Source organism: Nuphar pumila, chromosome 2, assembly GCF_984573655.1.
Source record: "Nuphar pumila chromosome 2, dmNupPumi1.hap1.1, whole genome shotgun sequence".
NCBI classification, from domain to species: Eukaryota; Viridiplantae; Streptophyta; class Magnoliopsida; order Nymphaeales; family Nymphaeaceae; genus Nuphar; species Nuphar pumila.
In genome coordinates, this window is record NC_143250.1 from 12,444,812 (window position 1) to 12,458,114 (window position 13,303).

At 39.1% G+C, this 13,303-nt stretch overlaps 1 protein-coding gene across 1 annotated transcript; it reads left to right on the top strand.

The window, feature by feature from the left end:
* The first annotated feature begins 3,364 nt into the window (after positions 1-3,364).
* Positions 3,365-3,925, top strand: LOC149844789 (uncharacterized). Its single transcript, XM_089986290.1, has one exon. It carries the CDS (start codon positions 3,365-3,367, stop codon positions 3,923-3,925), a length of 561 nt encoding a protein of 186 aa, XP_089842416.1.
* Positions 3,926-13,303: the final 9,378 nt, after the last annotated feature.

The window sequence follows — 13,303 nt, forward strand, 5'->3', positions numbered from 1 at the left end:
CTAAGTGAAAGTTTTGCCCGAACTAGTCTACATTGGCTTGGCCCAATGCTATATTATTGAGCTGATAGCAAGTTGTGGCAGATAGGTCAGCTCTAGACCCATCAACCTGATCCAGATCGGACCATATTGTTAATTTAATTTCTAGTCATTCAGAAGCACGGACCTGGACTAAGTTTGCCACCCAGTTGGTCCAAGATATAGTTGAATCTTGTTTTAGTTAGGATTGGAACTGGATCCATGTGGGTAAGACCGAGATGTGAGCAGTAGTTGCCTTGGAATATGGAAGAGAAGGTTAATCACTGTTCATCTGAAGTTCTTTCTTCTTTCCATTGTTCATTAGGAATCTAAGAAATGTTATTGGCCAATCCCATGTCACTATCCACTTCTGCCTTGTTTTGGAAATTTGCTATGATGCCCATCAAACATAGTAAATGTGCTTCAACGTTTGAACAGAGTTGAAAATGTTGACTAAAATAATCATATGAATGTTCAGAAGGAGATGGAATCATGGAGTAACTTAGACAGGGAAAACACTCTCAACAATGCACTTGCAGAACTTGAAGCCAAGAATCATCAAACAACTCTTTTAGAAAAGCAAGTTGAGGAACACAAAGAGCAACTTAAGCAATCTAATTTGATTTTGGAAATGAAGGTAATCTTTTTTATAGATCTTCTTTCTACAGGTAAGTAGAAAGCTAATTATATTTTTGGTCCCAGATATGACTGTGCGGAGATAAAAATGGCCATCAAATTTTTTATATTATAATTTATGAAATGACAAATAATAAAGGCTAATTTTGTTTGAATCTATATATGTGATCATGACTATCTTCCTGTCCTTGTAACTTCCATAAGGAGCTATTATTTCATGCTTGGCGCAGGAAAAAAAGATTAACCTGGTTAATAAAGAATTGGAAGAATTGAAATCCAAACTAAATCAAACATTCGAATTGGAAAAGAAGATAGAGGGCCTAGAAAATGAACTGGAATTGGCAAGATTAAAGCCTGACATCCAGGCAAGCATACTCTAATGCTTAATTTTTTTGTTCTATTTTTTTTGCACAAAATAGTTTTTTGATGTTAGGACAAGTAGCACACAATTTAGTTGTCCCATGGAACTTAGCTTCTTCAGTAACTACCAAGAATGCTGATATGCATCCTTTTGGGATCTGGTTACATGTGTCCAATTGTTGGATTGTTACGTGTCCAATTGAGAGAGAGAGAGAGTTCTATTATTATTATCACAACAACATTCAGATGGTTAAGTTCTATGCTGTTAACGTGATTTACAGGTGAGGAAAGAAGTAGAGCAGACATCTAGAGACTTGGATCTAGGAACGCCATCACCATCAAAAAGAAAAAGCAAAAAGAAGGCAGAAGCAATGTCTACTCAGACAGTGGAAGCTTCTTCATTGATGGGGTTTAAGCTCATATTGGCAGTAGCATTGGTTTCACTTATCATGGGTGTTCTTCTTGGCAAGAGAAACTAGGTAACTGATTTAAATACACTGTGACATAGTTCATGTTTCTCAAAAGGCATCTCATTTGGTTGGCTGGAGACTAATGATGGAAGACTGTCGTGTAGGAATTTGTTTTTCCATTGTTCCTACTTATAGATATGCAGATGGGTCTGAAAGTTTTTGGTATGTGGTAAAATGAAAATTGTAGGATTAGTGTTGGAAACCTTCATTCAAAAGCTTGTACTTGTTGTTGATTGAAAGTTGAAGCAGTGAGGAATGGCCATGGGCAAGAATTGTTTTTCCAAGGTGTGCTTTCAGATGTGCAGCCCGGTCTGAAATGTGCTTGTATTTTAGTGATCTTTCTATTGTAGTTGCATTAAAGTGTTGAAAACCTTTTATTCAAAAGCATCTACGACTGCTACAGAAGAATATCCATATGAAAGACAATAAAAGCTTGCTTACTGTGTCGATTCATTGTAAAGCTTCTATTAAAAGCTCTCTCTCTAAGAATTTCTTACTGTGTTAACAACATTCACTGAAAAACTTCTATTAAAAGTTCTTTCCCTCTCTCCTCTCTTCCATTACTACACTCAAATAACACACCTAAATCAACAAAATTGTAGACCTGAATGAATTAAGAATAAATACCCTTAATCCAATCAAAAGATTAAATAACTTTAGAACATAAGAACGGATTCGTGTCATTTTGAAATTGTTAAAAGAAAATATCTTTTTGGTTTTGGGTAGCTTTATGTAATTAGTAATAAGTAGATGGGTTCTTTTAGTAACCTAATTCTTTACTAATTCCTTTAAGTAGGGATTAGGGTCTAATGAAACAGACGATTACTCTCTCTCTCTCTCTCAGTTACTGTTTAATCAAGAACCCAGCCGACGTTAACATGGTATCAGAGCAGCGTGCGATCTTGGGTGCCTGAGTTCCAATCTCAGTTTCCTTCAAGCAATATCAGCATCTGCATAAAACCTCTTGGTGGACATCACTCCTCTGTTGATCAGCGCCTCTTGGTGAAGATCAGATCTGGCGACAGATCTGTAGTCAGGCCTAGTCACGACAATGAAGATCTGACTGGAGGTCATGACTCACATCTGAAGCCAGATCTGGAAGTTGGATGAAGACCCAATGGTCGTGGGTGCCAGATCTCGTCGTGTACAGGGTGAAGATCTGAGAAAAAAAAAGGGGGAGGAATCAAATCTTACTCAGATTTGGGTATGTCTGTCATGATTAAGGAAGGCTTGGGAAAGAAAATCAAGTTTTCAATTTTCTGTCATGGTTGAAGTCGCCAGCTGCTACCCATCAAGTGGAGATCGGGTCTGCTGAAGATTGACGTGGAAGTTGACTCTGGCGTGTGGATCGTGGAGAAGACCAGATCAGGTGGAGATCGGGTCTGCTGAAGGTATTTTTTTTTGTTGTTGCGTCAGACGTTGATCTGAAACCAGATCTAACAACAGGTCTGGTTGTGAATTAATCGTGGTGGAGCCCTACCTATATCAGATATGACGAGTCCCTACGTCAGATTGGAAGTGTCTTTCCTGTATCATCTGATTGTGATTGACGTACTTTCCTGGTTCTTGCGTGCTTTCCTGTTTCGTGTGTGCCACAAATCTGATCTGGACTGATCAGATCTAGATAAAGTCTGGTGACTGTTTGAGACTAAGTCAAGATGGCGGGTGATCTAAAGAGGGAACTGATTGGAGATTATAAAGACTTTGCGAATCCTTTTTCGTACGGGTCATCTGTCAAGCTAGATGACTCTAACTATGCAAGGTGGTCCCAAACTTTTATGATGTCCGTCTTTGGTCATCGGAAAAAACATATTCTTTTAGAACCGGAACCACCTGATAAAACTGGAAAATATAGCACACGGGATTAAGATAACGATATCGTTATGTCGTGGATGATGAACACTGTATTGTCTCATATCGCTGATGAACTTATTTACTACACCTCTGCTAAAGAAATGTGGGACAACCTCCGAGATACGTACTCTCATGAGACCAATGTGAGCCACATCCTACAAGTCGAGCAGGAGATTTACCAACTACAACAAGGAGATCAGACGCTGACTCAATATTATGCAACTGTCAAATCTGCATTTGAGAGGCTGAATGCACACAAACCCTTATGTTGTACCACGCAGAAATCCCACCAAGAGCAAACCATGGTTGCAAGATTCCTGACAGGACTATCATCTGAGTTTGCAGTTGCCAAAGTTCAGATGTTGACAGGATCGGATGTCCCCACTCTTGCTGAAGCCTACAACTGCCTGAGTAGATTGGCTATCACTCTTCCACAAACTCATTCTGACTCACAAACATCTGCTCTGGTGGTCACCCCAGGCCGGGGAAGAGGAAATTTCCTAAATATGTGTGGCAGAGGTACAGGGGGAAGAGGTAGATTTCAGTGCACCTACTGTGGCAAATTGGGACATCTTGAGGATAGGTATTGAGATAAAAATGGTAGACCGCCTACTTCTTCTCAGATATCAAATGTGTCCAAGGCTCAAATTGCAAAGCTTGACATGGAGGTTCCCACTGGCTCCTCCAATGACTCGATCACTATAAGTCGCACAGAGTATGAATAATTGATGTCTCACCGCCCTTCTAGTTCAAACGCAGCTACTCCCATTGCAGATGTTGCTTACTCCGCAGGTGAAGGATTAAATCACCAAGGTAGTAAATGGATTATTGGTTCAGGTGCCTCTAGACACCTATGTGGATCTTCAAAATCTTTTTCTAAGCTAGACCCCATGTGTGATCATCACAAGGTTGTTCTTACCGATGGGAGTTCCTCACCCATTGTGGGACAAGGAACTGTTTTCATCTCTCCGTTACTTCAGCTGACAGATGTGCTTCATGCTCCTTTCTTTCCTCAAAACTTATTGTCAGTTAGTCGTATTGCAAAGGAGCACAATTGTAGAGCGATTTTTGATCCTTTGTGTTGTGTTTCAGGATTTGTTGACGGAGAAGAGGATTGGTGGAGGCTATGAAGAAGGAGGTGTCTACTATCTTCATCAACCTCTGGGAGTCGTGCATACTATGTCTGAGTCATCCTCCAGTTCTTATCAATGGCACCTTCGTCTCGGTCATGTGCCTTTGCCAAAACTGCGTAGAATTCTTCCTCAAATTTCTCCTTCTGCCTCATTCCAGTGTGAAGCCTGTCAGTTGGGTAAACATCACAGAAGTTCATTTCCTTCAAGTCAGAGTTCATCGAGTCAAAGATTATTTGAGCTTCTTCACGTCGATGTGTGGGGACCTAGTAGAGTTCCCAGTAGGTCTCAGTGTCGTTATTATTTAGTCATTGTTGATGATTTTTCTAGATTATCATGGGTATTTTTAATAAAAAACAGATCAGAAGTTCCTTCAATTCTTATGTCTCTCATTGTTGAAATAAAGACTCAGTTTGATTCTCTTGTCAAAATCATTCGCACTGACAATGCTCTCGAATTTAAAACCAATGAGTTACTACAATTTTATAAGATTCATGGCATTCCACCTCAAACTACTTGTGCTCATACCTCTCAACAAAATGGGGTAGCTGAAAGAAAGCATAGACATCTTCTAGATGTTGCTCGCAGCCTTATGCTACAATCATGTATGCCTCCTTCATATTGGAGAGATGTCATTCTTACAGCTTGCTATCTTATCAATCGCATGCCATCATCCTCATTGGGAGAACAAATTCCTGTGAACATCCTATATCCCAATACACCTCTTTTCTCGATTCCTCCTAAGGTGTTTGGGTGCGTTTGTTTCGTTCATAAACTAGGGCCTCATCGAGACAAACTGTCGGCTCAATCCATAAAGTGTGTTTTTGTGGGCTATCCAAGAAATCAAAAGGGGTACAGGTGTTATGATCCCATCGCTCGTAGAGAGTATGTCAGTGCAGATGTATCTTTCTTTGAGTTCATTCCCTTCTTCTCAAATACTGCCTCCAGGTTCCTATGTGATCAGGGTGATGCAATGCCATTACCTATTCCACCTTTTCCTATGGATCCAACTCTCACACTCAGTCACGATATCATTCCTTCAAGCTCTCCTACCTCTCACACTCAGTCACGGTATCACGATCCACCTCTGGTATATACTCGAAGATCTCCTCCGGAATCAGAACCTACACTACCTTCTCCCTCAAAAGCAAGTGCTCCAACCACGACTGAAGCATCTATTGTGGATGATAATTTGCCAATAGCTATCAGGAAAGGTAAAAGGCAATGTACCTTACATCCCATTTCTAAGTTTGTTACAGATGCGAGACTTGGGAGTCATATGAAGAAGTTCATCATAGCTCTATCCGCTGAATCTCTACCCCTAGATCACCATCAGGCTGTCCTAGACTCAAAATGGAAAGTGGCTATGCAAGATGAGATGGATGCCTTAGTCTCACGGAATACCTGGGAGTTAGTTACTCCACCGGAGGATGCTGATATTGTTGGGTGTAAGTGGGTCTACACCATTAAGTACAATTCAGATGGCTCTATTGAATGGTACAAAGTCAGGTTGGTGGCAAAAGGGTATACACAGACATATGAGGTAGACTTCTTTGAAACTTTTTCTCCTGTGGCACACTTTGGCACTATTCGGCTAGTCATATCTGTGGCTGTCCATAATGGTTGGGGCTTATGCCAGTTGGATGTGAAGAACGCATTTTTGTATGGTGATTTGTCAGAGACGGTGTATATGCAGCAACCTCCGGGTTTCGAGGTTCAGGGGGAGTGTTACAAGGTGTGCAAGTTAAAGAAGGCAATATATGGTCTAAAGCAAAGTCCACGTGCGTGGTTTCAGAAGTTGTTTGAAAGTATGTTTGCTTTCGGTTTTAACAAGTCAGCATCAAACCACTCATTGTTTGTTAAGAAAACGCTCATTGGTGTTGTGATTATGGTTGTGTACGTGGATGATATTATACTTACAGGGAGCAATAAAAAGGATATCTCAGATACCAAAGCTCATCTGCAGAAACACTTCGTTACCAAAGATCTTGGTTCTCTTAGATATTTCTTGGGTATAGAGGTAGCTCGAAGCCGTGAAAGGTTAGTTTTATCTCAGAGGAAGTATGTACTTGATCTGTTATAGGAAACAGGAATATTAGGAGCCAAATCTGCTAACATTCCAATGGATCCTAAACTTCACTTGTTTGAAGAGGCAGAACCTATTGACAGTAGAAGTTTCCGGTCTCTAGTTGGTAAACTCTTGTACGTTACAGTGACAAGACCAGATATTTTTCTAGCCGTGAGCAAGATTAGCCAGTTCATGGATAAACCAACCCAAGTACATTGGCAGGCACCAATGATGATCCTTAGGTACTTGAAGTCTTCTCCGGGTAAAGGACTACTATACAAATCAAGCTCTTTTCTTGATATAGTTGCCTATTCGGATGTTGACTATGCAGGAGACATTAGTGATAGAAAATCCACTACGGGATTTTGTGTGTTTATAGGCAAAATTTTAATAAGCTGGAGAAGTAAAAAGCAGACCGTAGTAGCTCGATCGAGTGTTGAGTCAGAATATAGAGCCATGGCCCAAACTGCAGCCGAAATTATATGGGTTAGATCAATTCTCAGAGATCTACATGTACAGATCTCAACGCCGATGGTGATGAGATGTGATAACAGAGCAGCCACTTATATTGCTAATAATCCAGTGTTTCATGAGAGGACTAAACACATTGAAGTTGATTGTCACTACATAAGAGATCTAGTACAGACAGGTCAATTCTCTACTTGTCACGTTGCTTCAGAGGATCAAGTTGCCGATGTGTTTACTAAACCTCTTGCTAGTGTGGGCTTTCTTAAATGTTGTGACAAGCTGAGCATGATAGATATATATGCTCCAGCTTGAGGGGGAGCGTTAAAAGAAAATATCTTTTTAGTTTTGGGTAGCTTTATGTAATTAGTAATAAGTAGATGGGTTCTTTTAGTAACCTAATTCTTTACTAATTCCGTTAAGTAGGGATTAGGGTCTAATGAAACAGACGATTACTCTCTCTCTCTCTCTCTCTCTCTCTCTCTCTCTCTCTCTCTCTCTCTCTCTCTCTCTCTCTCTCTCAGTTACTGTTTAATAGGAACCCAGCCGACGTTAACAGAAATTTCTTATGAAACAAACCTATTTTGCACCAAACTATGCTTGCATAAACTTTAAAAAATTTCGATAACCACAACAACAACAACAACAACAACAACGCCTTCATCCCAAAACAATTGGGGTCGGCGATATGAACCAACAAAGAAAATCATTCTGGGTCTTCCACATGAATCCTTCTCCTCCATTCATTTCTATCCAATGCCATGTCCTCGGTGAGGTTCAAAGCATTCATATCCTTTCCTATCACCTCCATCCATGTCTTCCTAGGCCTACCTCGACCTCTTTTAACTAATATATTTTCTCATTTCTCCATCCTTCTAACTGGAGCATCATTAGGCCTTCGGCGAATATGTTCAAACCACCGTAAACGATTCTCTATCATCTTATTTTCAATGGGTGCAACGCCCACCTTATTACGTATCTCCTCGTTCTGAATCTTATCTTTTATTGTATTTCTATCATCTTATTTTCAATGGGTGCAACGCCTACCTTCTTACGTATCTCCTCGTTCTGAATCTTATCTTTTATTGTATTTCCACAGATCCATCTCAGCATACGCATCTCAACTACACTCATTTTTTTAATATGATGTCTCTTGACAGCCCAACATTCCGTACTATATAGTAAAGCGGGCCTAATAGTCGTCCTATAAAACTTTCCCATCAACCGCAATGGCATTCTACGATCGCACAACACTCCAGTTGCACTCTTCCATTTCATCCACCCAACCTTTATCCTATGATTTACATCTCCATCAATTTCTCCATACTTTTGAATGATAGATCCCAAATATTTGAAAGAATCATCCACCGGTATTTCTTGCTCACCAAGCTTCACTACACTCTCATCACTACTTCGTTGCTTACTAAATCGACATTTCATGTATTTTGTCTTACTCTTACTCAACTTAAAACCTCTTGCTTCCAATGTCTGTCTCTATAATTCTAACTTAGCATTAACCCCAGCTCTAGACTCATCAATCAAAACAATATCATCAGCAAACAACATACACCACGACACATTTTCTTGAATTGATCTCGTAAGCTCATCCATCACTATAGCAAATAGGAAAGGGCTTAAAGCAGATCCTTGATGTAACCCAACCAACAACAACAACAACAACAACTACGCCTTCATCCCAAAACAATTGGGGTCAGCGATATGAACCAAAAAAGAAATTCATTTTGGGTCTTCCACATGAATCCTTTTCTTCCAATCATTTCTATCCAACGCCATGTCCTCGGTGAGGTTCAAAGCATTCATATCCTTTCCTATCATCTCCATCCAAGTCTTCCTAGGCCTACCCCGACCTCTTTTAACTAATATATTTTCCCATTTCTCCAACCTTCTAACTGGAGCATCATTAGGCCTTCGCCGAATATGTCCAAACCACCGTAAACGATTCTCTCGCATCTTATTTTCAATGGGTGCAACACCTACCTTCTTACGTATCTCTTCGTTCCGAATCTTATCTTTTATTGTATTTCCACACATCCATCTAAGCATCCGCATCTCAGCTACACTCATTTTTTGAATATGATGTCTCTTGGCAGCCCAACATTCCGTACCATATAGTAAAGCGGGTCTAATAGTCGTCCTATAAAACTTTCCCTTCAACCGCAATGGCATTCTACGATCGCACAGCACTCCAGTAGCACTTTTCCATTTCATCCACCCAACCTTTATCCTATGATTTACATCTCCATCAATTTCTCCATACTTTTGAATGATGGATCCCAAATATTTGAAATAATCATTCACCGGTATATCTTGCTCACCAAGCTTCACTACACTCCCATCACTACTTCGTTGCTTACTAAACCGACATTCCATATATTCAGTCTTACTCTTACTCAACTTAAAACCTCTAGCTTCCAATGTCTGTCTCCATAATTCTAACTTAGCATTAACCCCAGCTCTAGACTCATCAATCAAAACAATATCATCAGCAAACAACATACACCACGGTACATTTTCTTGAATTGATCTCGTAAGCTCATCCATCACTATCGCAAATAGGAAAGGGCTTAAAGCAGATCCTTGATGTAACCCAACCGTTATCGGAAAATTGGTTGTCACCCCTCCACAAGTGCGGACATTGGTTACTACTCCTTCATACATATCTTTAATTATACTAATGTACTTGAGAGAAACACCTTTCTTCATCATTGTCCACCAGAGAACGTCCCTAGGTACTCTATCGTATGCCTTCTCTAAATCAATAAAAACCATATGCAAATCTTTGTTCCTCTCTCTATATCTTTCAATAAGTTGTCTAAGAAGATGTATAGCTTCCATAGTTGATCTTCCAGGCATAAAACCAAATTGATTCTCCGATATCATGACAACCTTCCTCAACCTAGACTCAATCACCCTCTCCCAAAGTTTCATAGTATGACTCATGAGTTTTATACCACGATAGTTTGTGCAATCTTGTATATCACCCTTATTCTTATATAAAGGCACCAAAGTACTGTTAAAATATGTTGTACATATATATATTTATATATATAGATCACGACACATACACATATATATATTAATTATATATATGTCTATGTGTCTATCTACATATATAAATATATATATTTATATCTTTTGTAAATAGACCCATATAGGGGTAAAACAGTCTTTTTACTTCTTATCGCATATTGTAATTTTTCTCCTTTTTCTTTTATTTCCTTTTTTTCTTTCCTTTTTATTTTTTCTATTCTTTTTCTTTTCCACCTTGGCATGGGCCCCACCTAGGAAGACGTTGGAGCTTCCAACGGTCATATTTATGACCGTTGGAAGGGCTCCAACGTCCCTCTAGGAGCCCTTCCAAGGCCTCCTCTTTTGTCTATAAATAAAGGGGTTTCTCCCCATTGTAAGCATTGCTTCTTTGAAGCCTTTTGAGTGGAATATATATTTTTCCTCTTCTTTTGGGTGCCTTACCACTTTAAGTGGTTGTGTTGTTCTTTTGCCCATTAGTGGCTATTTGTGTATGTGCGTGCTCTCTTGTTTTGCTCTTGAAGACTTCATCCGGCACTTCATTACATGATATCAGAGCCTTGGTTGATAAAGCTTCATCGGATCTTCTTTTGTCAAGTAATATCCTTCTCTTTAGTGCATTTATATTCCTCTTCTACAAATGGCCAACAAGGATGCAAAAATCGACCTCTCATTCAAATTGGATGGGACCAATTATCGCATGTGGGCGGCCGCCATGGAAAACAATCTCAAAGGTAAAAAACTTTGGGGTTATGTATGTGGAACCATTCCGGAACCACAATTGAAGTTGACTAAGTTTGAAGGTAATGAGGAAAAAGCTTTGAACGAAGAGGAAAAAGAGAAGGCTATTCTTGATTACTCTTCTAAATTAGAAGATTGGGAAAGTGAGCATGCTAAAATTTTAGCATGGTTCATGAACAATGTTGAATTAAAGATTTATGCAAATCTCGCCAAATTCAAGAAGGCTAATGAAGCTTGGTTCTTTATGAAAGGCATGTACACTCAAAGAGACCTTGCTAGGCATTTCTTCCTACAAGAAAAGGTAAGAGCTACTAAACAAGGTGATATGAGTATTAGGGACTACTATAGTGCCCTATCCTCTTTATGGGATGAACTTGTCCTTCTCGAACCCCAATGGGAGGGTAGTGCTATTGCTATGAGGCAAGAGCAAATGGAAAAAGAAAGATTTTTTCAATTTATTCATGGGCTTCGCCCCGAATTTGAGCAACTTAGAGGATCCCTTCTCCATAGGGCCTCTACTCCTCTAAGTGATATTTTGGCCGACTTATGTCAAGAAGAGACTCGTTTGGCATTAAAACGAGATGTTGATGAAGTTCATGCCGTATCTAGACCCGGCAACAATGTAAGGCCATACAAACCTCCTCATTTCTTCAAAAATAATAGTGGCGGAGGAAGGAAAATCATTTGCCATAATTGTAATGAACCGGGCCACATTCGTCCGGATTGCCCAAGATTTAAAAGAAGGTGGCCTCCGTCGGTGAAGTTCCTCCAAATGAAGACTCAAAGAAAGATGGTGACATAAAAGAGTCTCTTGCTCATCTTACCGAAACGCTTCAACAATTCATGAAGATGAGCTCCTCTCAGTTTTCTTCTACACCATCCACTTCCGGCGCCGCTATCTCCTCCTTCCCAGGTATGACCTCTTGGATTCTTGATTCGGGTGCCTCCTTTCATATGACTCCGAATGCATCACTCTTATCAAAAACAAGTCTCAACAAATTTAAATCTTTTGTCTCCACTGCCGATGGAACATCCTTGGATGTTGAGGGCATTGGGAATCTTGAGAAAATTTATAATGAAAACAAAGAATTTTTTGTTCCCAAAATTCGAATTATTCCAAAACTTAATTTAAATCTATTTTCCGTTTCCCAAATTACCGATTTTGAATGTAATGTCACTTTTTCACCTACCCATTGCTATGTGCAGGATCTCCGGTCCGGGAAGCGGATTGGGCAAGGCCATAGAAGAGGGGATCTTTATTATATGGATTTTTTGTCATTGCCAACCAAATCATTTTGTAATCATGTTCAATCCAAAGATATTGAGACTTGGCATAAAAGACTTGGACATCCTAGTGTTTCTAAATTGTATCTCTTTCCTTTTTTGGAAAAATTTTGTAATACAAATACATTCACATGCAATGATTGTATCCTTGGAAAAATTCATTCGCTTCCGTATTCTCATAGTAGTTTTGTGTCAAAAAGACCTTTTGAACTTGTGCATTCCGATGTATGGGGACCGGCACCCGTTCTGTCCAAGGGAGGCTACTCTTACTATGTTAGTTTTGTTGATGACTTTACTAGATATACATGGGTATACATTATTAAAAATAAATCCGATGTCTTTAACAATTTTAAAGAATTTCATATTCTTATTCAAAACCAATTTCAAAACAATATAGCTATATTTAGATCCGACTCTGGAGGAGAATACATGTCTAAAGATTTTCAAAATTATTTCAAAACAAATGGAATTTTACATCAACGATCTTGTCCTAAAACCCCACAACAAAATGGTCTTGCGGAAAGAAAACATAGACATTTAATTGAAACTACAAGAACACTTCTTGTTTCTAAAAATGTTCCTAAAAACTTTTGGGCCGAAGCTCTTCTTACTGCAACATATTTAATCAATCGTATGCCCTCTGCTTCTTTAAAAAATGTATCACCTTTTGAAAAATTATTCAAAATTACTCCAGATTTTAATAGATTAAGGATATTTGGATGTAAATGTTTTGTGCTTGTTCAAGGACAAGATAAACTATCACCTAAAGCTATTGAATGTGCATTCATTGGATATGGTGAAAATCAAAAAGGTTATAGATGCTATGACACTCGAAATAATAAACTCTATATATCAAGAAATGTAAATTTTCTTGAAGAACAAAATGGATTTGATGTTCACACATCTAGAGAAAACCTTGACTATTCCTTCCTATTTGATCTTGCTCCTAGAATTGAAACACCAGATGCAAGTACTTGCGATAATACTTGTGATGGCATCTCCCATCATAATGATATACTTCAGCATGGTAATGATTCTCAAGATGAGAATCTTAATGAAATGAATGTATATACCCGGCGGTCAGGAATTGAACATCAACCTGCTTTTGAAAGATATTCTCAAGATCTCTCATTAGAAGAACCTATTAATGCACCTAGGAGATCTTCTCGTAATAGTAGACCTCCACAAAAATTTGTATCTTATGAATCTTTCTCACCTAATTATAGGGCTTG